This window comes from Microtus ochrogaster, linkage group LG9 (genome assembly GCF_000317375.1).
Source record: "Microtus ochrogaster isolate Prairie Vole_2 linkage group LG9, MicOch1.0, whole genome shotgun sequence".
Lineage (NCBI taxonomy): Eukaryota > Metazoa > Chordata > Mammalia > Rodentia > Cricetidae > Microtus > Microtus ochrogaster.
The window spans coordinates 9,458,594-9,478,953 of NC_022034.1; the positions used below are offsets into that span (position 1 = coordinate 9,458,594).

At 44.6% G+C, this 20,360-nt stretch overlaps 1 protein-coding gene across 2 annotated transcripts in view; it reads left to right on the plus strand.

The window, feature by feature from the left end:
- Nucleotides 1–20,360, plus strand: part of Agpat4 (1-acylglycerol-3-phosphate O-acyltransferase 4) — a 101,073-nt gene that overhangs the window by 23,276 nt on the left and 57,437 nt on the right. For both annotated transcript variants that reach the window (XM_026787445.1, XM_005363375.3), the window contains exon 2: nt 11,078–11,339. In XM_026787445.1, the coding sequence (XP_026643246.1) occupies nt 11,162–11,339 (178 nt within the window). In that variant the 5' untranslated portion in view covers nt 11,078–11,161. The remainder of the gene's footprint in view (nt 1–11,077; nt 11,340–20,360) is intronic.

The window sequence follows — 20,360 nt, forward strand, 5'->3', positions numbered from 1 at the left end:
CTAGTGCTGGGGGGTTAAAGGTGTGTAATCCCAAGTGCTGAGATCACCTTTGTGTGAGCTCTGATCCTCTTTAGATGGATCCAATCTCGTGCGGCCTTGAACTAACAGATTCCTCTGCATCTGTCTCCCAAGTTCTAGGATTAAAGGTGTATGCCAACACTGCTTGGCCTCTAGTGGCTTAGCTCTGCAGTCTGATCTTCAGGCAAGCTTTATTTATTAAAACACAAAGTATCACTACACAGATGCATGTTCACTTCCACAAACCCGAACACGAGGGTACAGGGTGTGTGGATAAGTGCCCACATATACATTTTCTGGGCCATGAAACTGAGCTTATAACAGGGTATGTAGTCTGTCCACAGGGTTTCTGCCCATCCTGGACCCGTGGGAGAGTCGGGACATGGGGAGGTCAGTGTTTCTTGGAGACAGAGGAGGAAGCTGAGATTTGGCAAAGATGCTCAAGAGTCAACCCCACATGTTCTGACTGCAGGATCCTCCTCCTTTTGCACTTACTTATCCCACCGTACAGAGCCCAGTTTCTAGGCTGTCAGGTAACCCATGGCAACACAAAGTACATCTCTTCTTAATGACTTTTCTCAAAGCTCGTTGGTTTGTCGAGTGTCTCCTGCCTGTGTGGCTTTGTTATTGGCCTCTGAGCTGTGGTTCCTCTCACTTCAGGTCTGAGAGAATTTATCTCTAACCCAGTAACCTCCACAGGGCTGGAAGCTGAACTGTCTATATGGTTCACCATCTCTGTTGGTTTCCAGCCATGGCACACGGCCACAGATAATATTTTATCCTGTGTGAGATGGAGTCCCTAATGGAGCCGTTGGCCCAGACAGGCTGGGTAGTTGGGACCAGAACAGTAGTAGGCAATGTGCCATCCTACCCCCTTTCAAGATATGAAGAGGACTGGTTTGGCTGCCCCTGGTGACTGGAGATGTCTCCCCCATAGTGTCCAGCCTGCCTGTCTATCACAGAGCAGCAGGATGTGGCTGTGTTTCACCTTGCTGGAATCTAGTTAAGGATCACAGAAAACCGAAACGATCATGGTTAATGCCTTTCCCCATAGTCATGAAGAATGGGAGTACTGGTCTAGAGACACGGTTCAGCATTTAAGAGCACTGGCTGCTCTTGCAGAATAACCAGGTTCAATTCCCAGCACCCACATAGCTGCTCACAACTGTTTGTAACTCCAGTTCCAAGGCATCCAACACCTTCTGGCCTCTGGATATCATGTACACGTAATTCATAGTCATGCATGCAGGCAAAACACCTTATACACATACAAAATAAATCAATTTTTTAAAAAGAAAAATGCTAGATGATAAAATAACTTCAAGGTAGTTCCCAACAAAGTTTTGAAAATTTTCCTAAGTCCTAACTTTAGGACAAGATGAAGAAAATTCTGACTAATTCAAACTGATGACCAGAGAGGCACAGAAGAAAAGTTGGTAAGAAAAAGATCTTCTGAGTTGAAAAGCCCGTGGTTGAAATGGTTGAGACCTCGGAGTTTTGAATTTATGTTTTGTTTTTTTGGATTTTAGAAATATTTGTGCATACATCATGAGATATGTCAGGTGTTGGACCCAAGACTAAACATGAAATCCATGAGTATTTCATGTTCTTTACACACATAACCTGAAGGTGATCTTAGATAATAATTTTAATAACTTTGTGCATAAAACTTTGTATTTAGGTTTTCAGAGAAATGCTTATCCTACAATGAAGATACTGGGGGCTGTAGGGAAGCAGAGGTGGAGTAGGAGAGGGAAAGCAGCCTATAGCAGGGGTGAAGGCAGAGGGTAGGGTTTGTGGCTGCACTATCAAGAAGGCTGACGATTGGAGCTCCATTAAAGTAGTGCAAAACCCAAGGTTCGCTGATGGCTGGCTGGATACTGCATGTTCCAGGTCACACAGTTCAGATGGGGCACTACACTGATGGTGTCTCTCTGCAGCTCCATTGAGGACAATGTGAGAAGTACAGCAGTGGCCACTAGCAAGGCTGCTGGCCCTGGCCAGTGACAGCGGGAATAGACCAGGAAGTATTTAGTGTAGGGAATAAAGTTCTCAGTTTCCAGTGTCAAATGACAATACCGTTTCCTTCCTGCCTACCTCTCTAGGCCCAGAGGTGGGGTGGTCAGCCATTTCCCCACTTCGATGGCTCCAGTGGAGGGTGTGGCTACCTCTCCTGTTCCTCAGCCTCCATGTGCCGCCATCATAGGCTTATGACCCGTCAACTAAGGCCCCTACTGATGGCGGTTATCACGATGATGAAGATCACAGCAATATTCAGTTCCAGTTCATCGTTTGCTGTCCCCCTCCCGTGTCTGGAATGTTTCATTTTTTGACTGAAACCATCTCATGCAAAGCAGGGGGACACAGAGAGGGTCATCCGTTTAGAAGGCGAATTTTCCTTTTTGCATTGTAGGTTTGGGTTTTAGTGTTGTAGGAACTTATTACATTTTTTTTCCTCCAGTTTTTATTGGACTCAGCAAACTTTAATAATACACAGTCCAGGCTTGGGAGATGGCTCAGTAGGTAGGATGTTTGTTGCTCAAGCATAAGGACCTTATGTTTGGTACCCATATCAAAAGGTGGGTATACAGCACGTGTCTGTAACCCCAGCTCCAGGAGGGTGGAGAAGGGAGACCCTCAGGGTTTCACTGGCCAGTCAGTCTAGTTAAGCAGGGCTTTCTGGTTCAGTACAAGATCCTATCTGAGAAAATAAGCCGGAGACTTTCTGAGGGACCTCTGGCTTCTGTAGGCACTCACACTGTACACCCATACACCTGTCCACCACATGTTATATTATTTCCACTGATCATCTTTTAAAATAGCTGTTGGCAACGAGACCAGCCAACTGGATTCTGCAGACTGTGTGTACACATGGTGGTCAGCACCTGTGAGGGTCCAGCCCTCAGGGAGGTGGGGAGAGCAGGGTCAGGGTCAAAGACCGTGAACATCCTGCTTGGAAGAAAGGCACCTCTGGGATGCTCTGGGACTGCCAAAGGACTGCTCAACTCACCACCATCCTATCTCAGACATGGGACCAGTGATGGGAATCTGGAGCAGTCCTGTGAGGCAGAAGTTCATGGTGAAGTTGCCCATCTAGGGCCTCTTGTCTTACAGGGAATGTCACAGTGATTGACACCAGGAGGCCTGGTCCACATCTGGCCCTGCCTTGACTCTCCATTTAACCTTTTCCCCTTAGCTGGGCTATGGACATCTGTTTGTTCATGCAGTCAGAGGATGCTTTTCCCCTCATGACTTCGTGTGACAATGAGAGAATGGGATACATTTGTGGAAGGGGTCTGACCTCACCAGCTTCTGTTTGGAGAACCTGGGATGTTTCAGTCTGAGAGCTCTTGTCTCATACAAGTCCAAGCTTCCGAAGACCCAGCAAATGTTTAACACTATTCCCTTATCTGCCTTGGGGGTTCACAGCTGTAATCCCTGCATCAGGGAGGTGGAGACATGAAGACTACTCAGTGAGTTCCTGAGCTCAGTGTGAGACCCTTCTCAAGGAAAAAGAAAAGAAAGGGCCCTGGGGGCAGTCCAGCAGATGGAGGTGCTGTCATAGAAAAGTCTGACCCGTCCTCCCATCCCCAGGGCCCTGTACAGGATGGAGAATAATCTCACTGACTCATCCTCTGAACTCTACCTGAATATTCAGATCCTCCCCTTCCCCCATGTCCCCATCAAAAAAAGAAAAATAATCTTTCTGCCTCTATTTTTCTCCTCTTATCTGTTTTTCTGAGTTTTCATTTCCTTGAATATAAAGCTCTTTATATTTGCTTTATTCCTGTAAGCATCCCAGAACTATTAAATATAAACAAAGATTTTGTAGGCAGCTGCTTGTTTTTTCCCCCGCCGCCTAAAACCCAAAAAAACAAAAAAAAAACAAAATAATTAAAACAACGCCTGGCCCAATAACCCCAACCTCCTAATGGCCAACCACTAAAACCTAAATTAAACCAATTCCAATAAACCGGGGTTTGCCAAGGGGCCGGGGCCTAACAACAAAGGTCCAACCTAACCGGCCCCGGGTGGGGCAAAAAGAAAACCCCCCAAACCCAACCAACTTCCCCCAACAATCAAATTAACCCCCCCAACCCCCCAACCCCGGTCCGCCCCAACAAAAGCCCCAAAAAAACCTTTTTAATAAACAAAGGAAATTAAAACAAAAAAAAGGGAAACCCAACATCACAAAGATGTATATTTTCTGTGTCCTATGTTTTTACCTTCCTGTAGCTAGATCCTGGAGAAGGGTGAAGGCTGTTCATTTGAGGACAAATGAAGCCCAGAGTGATTTATGGGCTCCATGGTTGGCCATTCTTTAATGGACATCATGTACCATACAGAGGATTTGGACAGTGTCCTATTCTATGAAATTTTAAAACAAGCTAATTTTATGTAAGACTCTGCCAAACCATTAGACAATGATGGTATTTTAATTGAAGAATATTTTGGTTCAAGATGGTCCTGTGGACGGTTAAATTCAGTCTAGAACACTTTTTCTCTGTGTCGTTTTTTGGGCCTTAGGCCAACACCGTTGCAGAGATTCTAAAACCTGAACCTAGCCTGTTTGTCAGGACTACTAGCCAGCCCACTTGGGCTTGCAGACTCCTTGCCATCTCTGCGGAGAATGGCTAAACTCCATCTGACGTGCGTCCAGTGATCAGAATGCTCTGTACCCCAAAACGACTTCACTCATTCCTCCCAAAATGGCGCCACTCCCCTTCGCACTGCCCCTGGCTGTTCTCTGCCCCACAGGCCACCAACACTGGCCTAGAAACTGAATTTGTCAACTGCCCCTACTTTAGCTGCTTCTGCAATTGCCAGCCATTGAAGCTGCACTTGCTCTCATTTATCTGGTCCCTCGGGCCTCCTTGAGGACTTTTTCTGCAGGCAGTGTTGTGGAAGGGTTTGGAATGGACCTGGTAACTTACCTTTGTCCATTCTTCCTGAGGTGGGCACCTGGGGCCAGGCTCCAGACACGCTGGCGTGCACAAGCATGGCATGCATGTATGTAGAGGTGAGAGTATGCACGTATGTGGGATGTGTGCTATATGTGGACAAGTATGTGTATGCATGTGTGTTTGATGTGTATATTCCTATAGTATGTGAAGGCATGTATATGTGGGATGCATTGTGATATCTGCTGTTGACATTCTGGCTGGGCCTTTGGTGTTCTTGCTCCAGTTATTTCAGAAATGTAATTCTGTGTAACTTTGTACCCTTTGTCATTTCATATCACAGTGAAAATGTGTCCTTCCCACTACAAATTTGCTGCAGGACAGTTTACCTTCTTCTTGAGATGGATCACCAGGGGCTGGTCTGATCGATCGAGTAGTAGGAAGATGTTTAGGGCCCTGCATGTGCTTAATTGCAAGAGGACAAGGGAGCTTGTGCTCCCATGGAAGCCATGGGTGCCACTGTGCCTCAGTTCCTTCAGAATGGAGCATTATAGTGAAAACAAATGAGCTTTGTTTGAGCTTCAGTTTCCTTGTTCTCTCTGTGCATCTTGTACAGTGCTCTGGAGATGGAGGCTCGAAGGTCCTCAGGTGATGGTACTGCTGGTGCTGGGCTGGCATGGAACTTGCAACAATTCTTTTTTGTTTGTTTGCTTTTTTGTTTGTTTTTTGAGACAGAGTTTCTCTGTGAAGCTTTGGCCGTCCTGGAACTTTCTCTGGAGACCAGGCTGGTCTTGAACTCATAAAGATCGGCCCATTTTTTGCCTCCCAAGTGCTGAGATTAAAGGCATGACCATTATCGCCCAACCAAGTTCACCAATTCTTATAGGTTGATTTGCTTAGAACACAGGAAGAGGTTTGGCCTCTCTAAGCATAATTGGGTGCTAAGGCATGAGTCATAGATAGATAGATAGATAGATAGATAGATAGATAGATAGATAGATAGATAGATAGATAGATAGATAGACAGATAGATGATAAATAGATAGCACTATAATGTGCAATAGATAGATAGATGATAAATGGATAGTAGATGTAGATAAATAAATAGATGATAGTTATAACATGTGTAATAGAGAGATAGACAGACAGACAGGCAGATGATGGGTGGGCTGTGGGAGGGTGGATGGATGGAGGACTTTAAAATCAAACTGTTGCCTCCTGATCCTAGTTGAGACTCTGCCTCTCCTGCCTGTGGTTGTCCTCATGCTTTCTTCATAGCTGCAGATCCTGGATGTGGCTCTCCTGTTTGCTTCTGCTCTGTCTCTGTCTAGAGAAGGATACAGTTCAGACTCTTCTATCTGCTTAAGCATCCGTAACATGTCAAGACTATGAAGGCCATGTGTATGTGTGTGCACTTGTATAGCTCAGTGTCTGTAAACTCCATGCTAGTGTGCTACCTAAGGAATCCAACGAGTTGGTGGCTTCCGCTGGTTTGCACTTTAATGTCCAGTTAAAGTTAGCAAAGGAGATAAAGTCATGTGAATTGTATAAAATTTTATTTATTTTTTTCTTTTATGTGGGTGTTTTGTGTGTGTGTGTGTGTGTGTGTGTGTGTGTGTGTGTGTGTATGATGTGATGTGCACACGGTGCCTGCAGAAGCCAGAAGAGGGCATCAGAATCTCTAGAACGGGAGTTACAGATGCTTGAGAGTTACCATGTGTGTGCTGGGACTTGAACCCGTGGAGAACGAGCAACATGACCTGCTTTGAGACACAGTGAGGAGATGCCAACATCTAAGTAAGATGGAGGAGCTAAGAGGAGGAAGAGTCTACCCACAGCCCACAGCTTCCCCTTGCTCCTTCCTCCTTGCTTTCTTGCCTTATTGGAAGTGAGAGAAATTCCGTGTTGCAGGCATCGTGCTAGTATATCGGACATGCTATTCTCCTCATCCTCAGAACTACCTGGGTTAGATAGAGCCACTCTGATTCCTCAGAGAGGAACTTAGACAAATGGCCAAGCTTGGATTTGTGTCTAGGCTGCCAGGATCACTGGTTTACAGTGCCCCGTGCCATGGTGCCCTGTGCACACTGTGGAACTTGGGTTTCCGTAGTCCCAACTCCTTCATATTCCAGGATTCCCTTGTTCCTAACTGGCGGATGATCCCTCCTTTCTTCTCAGTTAGTAGGCAGCATGCTCTTCCTCCCTCACTGACATGTGGGTGCCTCCCCTCACCCTGCATGTTTGTCAATAGCCACATCAACCTCCGAGAGCTGGGATAGGGATCGGTCAAGCTCTGTTCCTGCAGGACATGTCTCATTCATTTGGCAGAGAAAAACAGAAAAATCACAGAACTAAGCCATAACTCTCCCACCAGTTAAGGCACTATTAGTAGATGATTGTGGATTGATCATAGAGTAGAGGTGAGTTCTATTGCTCTGTGTGTGTGTCTATAGTCTATCACTTATTATGAATCATCTATGTCTTTAACCTATCATCTATATATCTATTTATCTCCCTATTTACCCTTTATTGCCTATCATTTATCTACTACTACCTATGAATCTATCATCTACTTGTAAATCTATTTTTGATCAGTGACCTATCAATCTATCTACCTATCCTTGACCTATCATCTATAAGTTACTACTTTACTATGAATCTATCTATCTATGTATCTATCTATGTATCTATCTATGTATCTATCTATCTATCTATCTATGTATCTATCTATCTATCCATCTATCTTTCATCTATCATCTCTCTCCTTTCAACTGCCTCATGCTGGTTCATACATGGGGAAACTGATGGCTGAAGAGGTTAAGCCACCATCACTGTGTTGATCAATGCATTGTTATTTACAAAGTTATGACATAGACACAACTTCATTGTTATGGTTGATCTCTGAATCCCGTAGGTTATCTTCTGGATCTTCTCAGAAGTAGTGTACAATTCTGTCTCGCTCTTGCCTCGTCTGATCACAGACTGTCTAAGTGGCTCGGCTGGGGGGCTTTTCCACAAAGTCTAAGGCCTTCCAAGTGGAAAGAAAAACAGGCAAAGGACCTTACAGTATTTTCTCTCTTGCTGTTTTCATCTCCGCTCTGGTATTTATACCATATTTTCTCAGCCTGATGTGAAACTGGCTAGTTGCCACATTAGAAGAGAAAGTTCTTTTTAATTCAGAATGGCAGGTCCCCCATTTATCTGGGATTAAAATTCATATCTTTTCCACACCAGACATACCCGATACCTCTCTAATGATTTAGTGTTCTCTCTTGCTCTCTCTCTCTCTCTCTCTGCCTCCCTCTCCCTCTCTCTCTCCCTCTGTTCTTCAGGTGATACCATGACTTATTTTGCTTTTGTTTTTCAATCAAGTTTTGATGCATCTCTATAACCAAATACTAGAACCTGGATGATGTCTCAAGAAAAAAGATTTACCTAATTTTCTGTGCTGGAGGTTCTAGAGCATGCTGCTTGTTTCTCCCTGGCTTTTGGTTGTCTTAGTTAGGATTTCTATTGCTGTGATAAAGCACTGTGACCAGGCATCTAAAGCATCAATCTTTGGTGGTTTATCCAGACTATGGAAGCCAAATTATGTTCCACAGAGACAAGAAACATTATCTCCTTTAAAATTTTGATTAAAATGGAGTAGCCATGGTAGATCACAGCTTCAAATCCAAGCTACCCAGGGAAACCCCAAGTCTATACCCATACCCATACCCATACCCATACCCATACCCATACCCATACCCATACCCATACCCATACCCATACCCATACCCATACCGAGAGTGCGGGGCCTGTGATGCAGAGGACGGGCCATGTCTGCTAGGCCAAGCTAACTGCTAAGAAATTGGACCTGCTCTCCCCATACATTTCTTTCCTTCCAGAAAGGTGTGGGAATTGCACAGGACTGCAGGTGTCTCCCTGAAATCCTTATGATGTGGGAAGGTCATATGTCAATCTGTTTATTTCATTGGTTAATAAAGAAACTGCCTTGGCTTATTTGATAGGCCAGCCCTTAGGTGGGTGGCGTAGACAGAACAGAATGCAGGGAAGAAGGGAAGTGAGCCAGATGTCCTGCCTGTCCTCTCCAGGACAGACGCCATGAAGCCAGCGGCCAGGTCAGACATGCTGAATGTTTCCCGGTAAGCTACCACGTCATGGTGCTACACAGATTACTAAATGGGTTAAAGCAAAGCTACCACGTCATGGTGCTACACAGATTACTAAATATGGGTTAAAGCAAGATGTGAGAATTAGCCAATAAGAGGCTGAAACTAATAGGCCAGGCAGTGTTTAAATGAATACAATTTGTGTGTTGTTATTTTGGATGTAAAGCTAGCCGTGTGGGAGCTGGGCAGGAACGCAGCCCGCAGCTCCAACTACATCCTTAGGACGAACCAGCATTCTTCTTGTGCCCTCCTCATTGTGAAGACCATCTTAAAGTCAGTGCAGATGACCCAAGACCGAGCCCCTGCTCTATCTTCCCACTTGAGTGTCCTTTGTGACTCGGAACTTCACTGCAGACTGCCCTGTCTCTTGCTCTCGGGGGACTGTGCGAGCCGCTGTGCAAAGAAGTATGAGTCAGGAGAGCGCCCTCCTCTCCCATGGGCAGAGCAGCCTGGACAGGTGCGGAAGAGGGACTGAAGCCCTAAAGTCAGCTACCAATTGCCATAATCTTATGGAGGTCACCCAGCCTAGGAACTGCCCCTTTCCTTGCTCTGGAAAATGGTTCAGTTGGTAGAGTCCTTGCCTAGGCTTGCCTTAAGCCCTGGGTTTCATCCCCAGAACCACATGAATCTGGTGTATAGCACACACCCGTGATTTCAGCATTTAGGAGGTGGGAGCAAAAGGGTCAGGAGTTCAAGATCACCATTCTTGGCTACTCAGAGTTTGAGGTCAGCCTGAGGTACGTGAGACCCTGTCTGAAAACAAAAGCCTCAACTCATGGGATTCCTAGGCATCTAGGATAAGCTAACATATGTGAGCATCTACAAATCGGTGGTCATGCTAAGCTAACAGATGTGAACACCTATAGATTGGTGGTAATGCTAAGCCAACAGATGTGAATATCTACAGGTTGGTGGTCATGCTAAGCTAACAGATGTGAATATCTACAGGTTGGTGGTCATGCTAAGCTAACAGATGTGAACATCTACAGATAGGTGGTCATGCTAAGCTAACAGATGTGAACATCTACAGATCGGTGGTCATGCTAAGCTAACAGATGTGAACATCTACAGATCGGTCATCTTTTGCATGATAACAAGTTAGCAATTCTAACCTGCCAAATGTGAGGAAGTTTTTCCTAAAGCTTGAGGCTTCCTTGGAAGTCTGCAGTCATCTTGGCTCCTGGGAGAAGCGAGCCTGCCTCCACCCTTTCTTCCAGGGCCCTTTCTGCCAAACGGTGAGGTCATTTTATCCTTTTTGTTCCAGACCTGGAGACTGCTTAATGGCATTACACGTCTGGACTCTCTGTGCTGGCAGAGTTACTTTCTGATTTAACAACTCCTATGGGTGGGTGCCATATACCTGTACAAATTACACATGTATGTATAGGCATTATAACCGTACGCTGAGGATTGGCCTAAGGTACTGGGAGTGAAGATGAACCCCCCAATTAGGACAGTAGACAACTTACGGCAGCTTGAGTTGTCTACTGTGAACTAGTCTAAGGCTCTTGAGGGTAGAGACAAGCCCAGCTGTGTCCCCCTAATATTGTCCAGGGTAATCTTGAATTCTGGAAAGTCTAGCCAGCAGGGAGTGGTGAGGTGAGGTCTGTGGGAAAGCAAGCAGAGGAAAATGGGGAAGGGCTGGGCAAGGCTGTGTTGCCTGAGAAGGCCCAAGCAGGGGCCACTCAGTGTGAGTCTGGGAATCTATGCCACCGTGGCTGCTGTTTGAATAGCAACTTAAATGATCTTGATCTAGTGGTTTCATTTTTCCAGGCCTGGGACTGGCCCCAGAGGCTGCTGGGAGGATTAACGGGAACACGGTCCTAACAGGGCCTAGACTGACCAACGGGAAGCAATGCCATAGCGATGCCTACTAGACAGAAATGAGTCAGCTTTTAGCTTCCGGTGTCTGCTCTTCCTGGAAGCGGGTTCTCTAATATAAAGCACACCATGCTGGTGCTAATGTACAACATTTCTGTGTTTCAGCCGCTTTCCTGAGCCCCGGCTCTCTCTCCCTTCTGGAACTATCCCACCGTCCACATTTCTCTACTTTGAGAACTCCCCCACGTCATGGACCTCGTCGGGCTGCTGAAGTCCCAGTTTCTGTGCCATCTGGTGTTCTGCTATGTGTTCATCGCCTCGGGGCTCATCGTCAACGCCATCCAGCTGTGCACACTGGTCCTCTGGCCCATCAACAAGCAGCTGTTCCGCAAGATCAACGGCAGACTGTGCTACTGCGTCTCCAGCCGTAAGACCCAATCCGCACCCTTCGGCTTGCTTCCTCCCCGAGATGGGAGGCGCGGCTTCTGGTTCCTCACAGGCGTTCCCCTAGGCTGGCACGCTAGGCTGGGCTGCTGTGTCTTGCTCTTGGTGGCTTTAGATTTGAAATGCCCATTCTGTCCCCACTCTACAAAAATTGTCCTGCCCGTGAGAAATGCCAATAGCACCAACAAAGCACGAAGGGCGAACTGGGAACGGTAGATATACCTCCTATAGCCGCTTCTCCCGCTCTCCTCCTCAGAAGTGAGTGGTCCGTTTCTGCTTAGTTATCCTGATTAAAATAGAATTAATCTATGGCTGGCGTGCACCCGAGAGCGGTGGGCTCTCTCTGGGTGGCAGCCTTGGTTCGCAGTGCTACGAGTCAGGTATACATGTATCTTTAGAAACTAGATGCCAACGAACCATATTGCTCTCATCCTTGCTTTTGGTTTTTCCTTCTTATTTTGTGATCAGCATAGACATATGTGGCGTTGTAAGAGACAAAACAGTGAAATCCTCAATTCGTTATGGGATGATGTAAGAGAAAAAAAGGGATGAACTTGACTGTACACCCAAGCACCCTGTGCTAGTTCCCATTAACTGCACGGTAGTTGTGTTAGGTTCTCTAGAGGAAAAGAACTGGTAGGAGGAGTATTTATATGTAAGTATTCATTCTAATAGGACACACACACACACACACACACACACACGGCGTATTTGAGTGGCTTACATTCTGCCGGCCAGCTAATCTAATAACGGCTGTTGTCGTAAGCCACACTTTGGGGTGACGTCTCTCGCAGTCCAGCCATAACAGGTTCGTGCATGCCAGGGTAGGGGCGTGAGGATTAGAAACATTAGGTAGGAGGAACAGAGATGAGAGAAACACAGACATAGGAGAGTACCAGGAGGGCAACTTAGTGGATACTGAATACTGAATTAGCCCACGTTTAATTTTCGTATGCTTTCATACCCCAATACAGAATAGGGGAAGAAGGCGGAAATACTCTTTAACGTGACACAAAGTATAACAAGAACAGTTACTTGTTTCAATACTTGAGACATCAAGCCATTATTTCCTGAGTAAAGCATTTTGATGTTTTGGGCAGAATATGTAAATAATACACCTTAGAGAAAGTATCCTATCGGCAGTTACTTCCTATGTCAAACCTGTTTTAAAGTGAAGGAGCAGAAATAGGCTGAATCCTCTGACCTTTGGTCAGGCTGAAGCAGATCCCCCACTATGGGCCATCTTAATGTCCAAAACACCAAGTAACCACATCCTAGGTCAGAGTTTCTGTTTTGTAGCCACACCCATTGTCAACAACCTTGAAAGAGCAAAAATAAGCTCAGACTTTCTGACCTCCAGGCAGGGTGGGACAAGCTCACATCTGTGGGCCCCATAGGCTGTCTCTCAATGGAAGTTTCAAGAACCCAATAGTTGTCCGTTGCATGAGATGGGCTGTCTCAGCTGGTCTTCAGTATATGTCAGACTCCCCTTAAAACAGGCTCGAGGCTCTGATGCCAGTGAGGGAACGCCGCAGCAGCAGGATAGATGAACTTGCCAGCGAGAAGGAGGGCAAGCAAGCAAAGAGCAAAAGCCGCCTTCTTCCATGTTCTTTGTGTAAGCTGCCATTGAGTAAGTGTGGCCAGATTTAGGATGGGTCTTCCCACCTCAAAAGATTTAAGGTGGGTCTTCCTATTTCAAAAGATTCAAATAACAAAAAATCCCTCAAAGGTGTGCCCAACTGCTTGGGTTTTTAGTTGATTCCAGACATAGTTGAGAACCAAGGTTAGCAGATCATTGGAATACAGTATTGTAGCCAGGAAACTGATGTTCATAGAAACCATCAAACATGCTTAGCTTTCTTTCATCTTTGTGTGTGTGTGTGTACACATGTGTGTGCATATGTGTGTGTGTGTGTGTGTTTATGCTAAGCTGTTTGAAGCATAACTCATTTGGCCAGAGCTTCCACAATTGAAAGCAAGGCTGCAGTATATTGCAACAGGTAGTGATGAGTTTTGTTGCTGATAAACACTGAGCTCATATTGTTCCTTAAACTAGAAAATACTGTTTTATTATCAGTTATGTATGCGGCTGAAAATACATTCAAAATGTGGACCCTGTTGGTCAAGCCAAGCAATGAAACTATCTCTGTAGCCTTAGATTATGGCCAAGAGACAAAACTATTATCTTTCCAAAACAACAAAGAACAATGAAGTTATACTTAAACATCCTGCTTAAAACAGTAAGTCCTCTATTGGAGTTTTTTATTTCATTTTTTTGATTTTGAGACAGGGTGCCACTATTAGTTTTGAACTTGATAATCTTCCTTCCCTGACTTTTGAAAATTGGGATTCCAGCCATGTGTTACTTACTGTAGGCAGAGACTGTTCGTTTGTTTCCTGGCAGCTCCAAAACAAATAATCACACAGAAAACTGTATTAATTACAACACTGGTTAGTCTATTAGTTCAGGCTTCTTATTAACTAACTCCTAATCTTAAATGAACCCATTTCTATTAATCTGTGTATTGCCATGAGTCTGTGTCCTACCGGGTAAGGTTCTGGCATATTTCTCCTGGCGTCTCCCTGACTCTGCCTAATCTCTCTCTATATCTCTGTTCAGATTTCCCACCTGGCTATATTCTGTCCTACCATAGGCTGTGGTAATAAAACATATTCACAGCATACAGAGGGGAATCCCACATCATGTTACCATGTCCAACTTTATAGTCTAAACTTGTAAACTTTATTATCTTCCAGTGTGTGCATGTCTGTGCGCACATATGTGCATGTGAGTATAGATGTCCATGGAGACCACAAGATCCCATCAGATTCATTTCTGTGTTTTTTTTTTCTTTTTTGTAGTTATCAATGTCATTGTCTGATTTTGGTGTTACAAGAGTGCTGGCTTGATAGAATAAATGTGGAAGGGTTTCTTCTATTTTGGTTTTTTGTTTTGTTTTCCTTTGTAATTTGAGAATAAACAGTGTCAGATCTTTAAAAGCTTGGTAAATTCCACAGTGAAGTGTTTGGTCCCAGAATTTTCCTCCTCAGGAGACTTCTGTCAGGTTCTCTCTTGCAGTTCATTGTTTTTTTCGGGTTTTTTGTGTTTATATGGTTCACTTTTAGTATGTTATATGTACCAGAAATTTAGCCGTTTCTTCTAGGTCATCCAAGTTGTTGGCATCTAGTTTTTCATAGCAGTCCCTATGACCTTTTGTTTCTGTGGCATCCATTTTAGTGTCTCATTTTTTCCTCTGCTTTTAATTATTTTTTGTCTTCTGTTTTGCTCAGTTAGGGGTGCACCCTGTGTTTTGTTTTGTAAAATAAACCCAGTTTTGTTTCATTCATCTTTCCTATGCTATTCATTTTGTTTATGTCTTCTCTGATCTGTTACTTCTCTTCTGCTAAGTTTAGGTTTGTTTTGTTCTTGTTTTTCTAGCTCCCTGGTTTGTATCATTGTGTTGTTCACCTGAGTTTTTCCTCCAGATTTGATGCAGGTGCTTGTTTCTGTAAGCTTTGCCTCTTGGTTCAGCTTTGGATTCATCCCGAAAGGTTTGCTTTGTTGTGTTTCCACTTTTACTTGTTTCAAGCAATTTTGAATATTTTTTTGATTTCTTCATCAACTCATTGATTGCTCAAGGGCATGCTCTTCTTTTTAAAGCTGTGTTTATTTATTGTTCTTGGTTGTATGGGTGCGCTCTAGCTATGGCGGGCGGTAGGAGTCAGCTCTCCTCTTCCTCCTTGAGACAGGGTCTGCCTTGTTGCTTCTTGCTGCTGCTTAGTGCACTCATGCTTGCAACTGAGCTTTCCTGAGATTCTCCGGTCCCAGCTTCCTGCCTCGCTGTAGGACTCCTGGGTGGGTCCCTCCGGCTAGCTTTCTTTTGTGTGTTCTGGGGCCTCAGCTCTGGCACCTGACTGGCACAGCCAGTGCTAAGCTGCTCTTTTTCATGGTGAGCTATTTCATTGGCCCAAGGTCATGCCACTCAACTCCCTTTAGTTTATATCGTTTCTAAAGTTCTTATTGTTGAGTTCCAGTTTTATTGTGTTGTTACTAGAGAAGATTTATGATATGGCTGCAATGTGTTCAAACTCATTGGCCTTTCTTTGTTTTCGGCTTACCTTTCACACAGGGTCTTGCTATATGTCCAACGCTAGCCTTCAGTTTGAAATCTTTCTGCCTCAGCTTCTGAGTGCTAGGGTTACAGGTCCGCATGGCCACACCAGGTTGTGGCATGTTTTATGCCTAACAAATGCTCTGTCCTTTTTTTTTTTTTTAAAAATACATTTTATTATTTATTTATGTGTATATGTGTACCTGTGTGAGTGCAGGTACCCCGGCAAAGGCCCAAAGAGAGCATCCCGTTCCCAGGAACTGCAGTTATAGATGTTGGTGAGCTACCACATGGGTGCTGGGAATCCAACTCAGCTACCTGTAGGAGCAGTCAGTGCCCTGGGCTGTCTCTCCAGCTGCTTGAACAATTTTTTTGTATGTTGGCATTTTCAGCCATTGCATGAAACACTCCCTGAGTGTAAATGGACCTCTATGTGATCAATAGTATATTTTAATTTTAGTGTTTCTTCACGAACTGTTTTTCTTTGGTTCTGTTTAGGTGGTCTATCCACTGACCAAAGTGGGGAGTTGAAGTTCCGATCCGTTACTGCCTGGAGTCAACCTCAACCTTTAGACAAGACAGTGTTTGCTTTGTACACTTGAGTGTTCCAGCAATGTGTGCACATGTTCTGAATTTACAGTGCTTATTTCTTGTTTTGGTTGATCTTCTACAGTGGCCTTTTGGCCTTTTATGACTTAAAATTTATCTCACCTGATATACATACAGCTGTTCAGCTCTCCTTCTGCACGATGCTTGTGATCCTGTCCTTCAGGTGCAGTCTACATGTATCTTTGATAGTGACGTGAGTTTCTTGCAGGCAGCATATCATTGTTTGTCTTTCTTCTTGTTTTACTTTTTGTTTTTAAAATACCCATGAGCATTTTAGTAATAAAAACTAATAGTGCCCAAGTTAATGCTGTTTGGTTTTTGTCCATTTTACCAGTCTCAATCTTTTTCTAAAAAATTTTATATGCATGGGTATTTATTATGCCTATACAGCATATGTGTGCTTGATGCCCACATAGGCCAGATGAGAGTGTCAGATCCCCGGACCTGGAGTTATAGACATCGTGAGCCACTGTGTGGGTGCTGGCAACTGAACTGGGAACAGTAACTTAACCCCTGAGCCATATTTCCAGCCCAAGAATAGTATCCTTGGTTGGCATTTTTTATTCTTTTAGGAATGTGGAAGTCATTCTCTTCTGGGCTAGATAGTGTCACTGAGAAGTCTGCTGTCATTCTGTTGGGAATTCCCTCACATGTAACGCTTCTTTTTCTATTGATCTATCTGTCTATTTTGTTGTTTTTCCGAGATAGAATTTATCTGTTTATCTCTGGCTCTCCTGGAACTCACTCTGTAGCCCAGGCTGGCCTCAAACTCAGAAATTGCCCTGCCTCTGTCTCCTGAGTGCTAGGATTAAAGGCATGCACCACCACTGCTCAGCTTTTCCTTTTATTTTTGAAAGTCTCTTTGTCTTGCACTTGTGTTAGTTGCCTGTGATATTCCTCAGAGAACATCATAAGTTGTTGGAGAATAGTATTTTAAGGTATGTTACTTTTGTTTATGCTGTAGAACATTTGTTTAATGACGTAAAGATGTGCTGCTTTTGTTTATGCTGCATTTGTTAACTCTGTGAAGCTGTGATTTGTTGCCTGTCCAAAACACCTGATGGGCCTAATAAAGAGCTGAACAGCCAATAGCGAGGCAGAAGCAAGGATAGGTGGGGTGGCAGGCAGAGAGAATAAATAGAAGGGGAACAGAGGAAGAAGGGGAGAAATGAGAGAACAAGGGGAAGAGGACATCAGGGGCCGGCAGGCCAGTCTCCAGCCACTGAGTAAGCACGAAAGTAAGATATACAGGAGTAAGAAAAGGAAAACGCCCAGAAGCCAAAGGTAGATGGGATAATTTAAGAAAAGCTGGCTAGAAATAAGCTAAGCTAAGGCCGGGCATTCTTAAGAATAAGCTTCTGTGTATGATTTATTTCACCAAGGACCAAAAGCATAAAGAGAAAGAATAAAAAACAACCAACAACAAGTCCTTTGAGTGTCCTGCATCTGGATGCTCCTACATATTTTTTTTTCCAAATTTAGCTCCAATTTTAATATTTTATTGTATAGATTGTGTGCTGCCTCATCTCTTCTGGCTAGAACACCTCTTGTCTGAATATTTGCTTTCTGATGTTACAACTGTCTCATGTGCTTTTCTTTGTCTAGCTGGGTTATAGCAGAAGATCCTTCTAGGTGAATAAATTCTGCTTGGTCTAGTCTCCTGTTGAGGCTCTCAGCTGTTCTCTCATTTGCTTTTGCTTGCTTGCTTTTTAGTTCAATGCTGTCTTCAGCCCTAAAGTTTTTTATTTTGCATACTGATCCCAGTTTCCCCTCCCTCTCCCCTCACCTTCCCCCCACATCTGCTCCTCAGAGATGGTAAGGCCTCCCATGGAGAGTCAGCTGAATTCTGTTGTATCACCAAGTTGAGGAAGAACCAAGGCACTCTCCCTCATGTCTAAGTTGAGCAAGGTTTCTCTTCATAGGAAATGGGCTCCAAAAAGGCAGGTCATTCATTAGGGATTGGTCTTGGTCTTACTGCTAGTCAACCCCTAAGTTTTGTAGAACCCAGTCCCTGCTGAATTTATCATTCAAGTCATGAGTTGTGATTTTGTTTATTGGGTGAGGGGAGGAGAGAGTGAGTGAATCACACCCTGTGGACCACACTCTCCTTCCCTAGGAAACATGTTGGCTCCTCACAGAGCGCTCACCCCTTTTCCATTCATGCCCCTGCAGAAATGATTGTCCTGCTTGACCTAAAGCTCACGAGCTGTGTCTTGGGGAAATTGGGATGGCGCACATGGGACATCCCAAGACAGCAAGTCTTCAGTATATTTAGATGGCTTACTCTTAATTTCACTCAGCCCTAAAAGGCCAATTGTTTTGAATAGTTAATTCTGGAGTTTCATTTGAATTTGTTCTGAATATTTTAATTTATTTGTAATGTTAAAAAAAATCCTTCATCTTTCTTTCTAAATTGTGACTTATTTTAACTTCTACCAGAAATGAGTATATTAAAGTACCCTCCAGATAAATATCTCCATAAGCAATCCTGCTCTCAGACATGAGCCTGAACCTGGCTGCTGACTTCTAGCTCCAATGAGAAGTCTAACTCTTAGCCATCTGTTTGAAATGTGGACAGGGCTCATAACAGTGCTGACAGATACGGCCTCAAACTTGAAATGGGCAGATTTCAGAATCTCCTGAAGTATATGCAAGACTTCTAAATGTGATTAAAAAAAAAAAAGTACAACCAGCATTGCTTTGGTAAACCTCATTTCAAGTGGATAGCCCTCCCCCTGTTGCAGCGTGGGAAAATATCTTTAAAAGTGTAGTCTCCGCCTCAGTCAGCTATCTTCTCTTCCATAATTGTGCAAATCCTTCACACGGCTGCAGTTCCTCCTACTTCTTTAGGCTCTGACGAATATTTCCTTTTTTCTGCACCAGTGTAGATGCCTAAATACTAGAACACACGAGAATAAAGCTGATGGCATGAGAAGGCACGCTGTGTGGTACCGGGCTGAATGGGTGTTTATATCCAGTAAGCCATGGACAACAGATTAGAGATTTCTAGTCTTAAAAGTCTGAACATTCTTGTCATATGTGTAAAACCCTCCCAAGCGAGCATCAAGCATCAGAATAATCTCAGATGTATTTTTGAATTCCGAGTCAGTGAAGGGAATTCTGAATAAGGGTGTTGCTGTCATATTTTTTCCTCAGAAGTATTTTTTGAAATTTACAAAGTAAGGCACATATATGGGATGATGGGATTGCAAGATGGCTGACTAGAAGTGTTTCTCTACAGAAAAGGAGGGAAACTACGATCAAATAGTTGTTCTCACTGTCTCAGTCACCCCCAGAGTCCTGTGGGGAGGTAGGGGTGCACACACAAAATCGGTTTGTAAAGGGATTGAGCTGCATAACACCTTTCTTCAATATACCCCAGAGATTATCCCTAAAGAAAGGGGGACTTTGCCCAGTAAGCAAACAGCCTCAAGACATAGACACCGCGCGCTTGGCCGCTGGAGAGGCATGCAGCCTTTGCAGGGCCCTGCACCCTGTGCAGGAGCTGCGGAGTTACCACACTGCTACATAGTTCTACAGGACTGCCTGCCATAGACCCTGCCTGATGCAGATTCATGCTGCAAAATGCTCCCTAGACGAGCCCAGCAAGGGTTCTGTGAAGTAACCAGGCAGCTGTCTCCAGCTACTTACTTCATCTTGGCCCTTAAAACAGCCAGGTGGCCCTGTTACCCTCCCACACCACAGGAAGTAGCCAGCTGCTATGCTGAGTAGCTCAGTCCAAAGGCCCCCTGGGAAGCAGACAGGTGGTTGTGTCTACCCACGCTTCCCCACAGAAAGCAACTGAGATGCCTCCTAATCAGTTCAGCCCACAGAGCCGCCTGGGGAGCAAACGGTGATCCTACTCACCCATCTTTGAACCTCTGCCAGGCCGAGCTTGATCTATCATGTGTCCTGGGAGGTAGTCAGACTGGGCCGCTCACCATTCTATGACTGGAGTTATCTATCCTTTCTGAGCCAGACACCAGGAAGCAGATAGGAAGCCCTCCCTGGGCAGGCCGCCAATCCCCTGCCCCTACACCCCCAGCTCTACTGAAAGGTTCTGCAGAGACACCTTCCCAGCTCAGATCCAGAGATAGGACACCATCCTGGCCATCAGCGTGGTCCTCACACACAAAAATGCACATACCCTTCCTACTCAGACAGCTACACACACCTACATGTGTTTATTAACTCCAAAGCCAAGCAACTTACATTCAGGGCAGTCAGCAAACTGTTCCAATTAACAGTTGCATCCCAGAAATCCTACGATCCCTCCCCTTCAC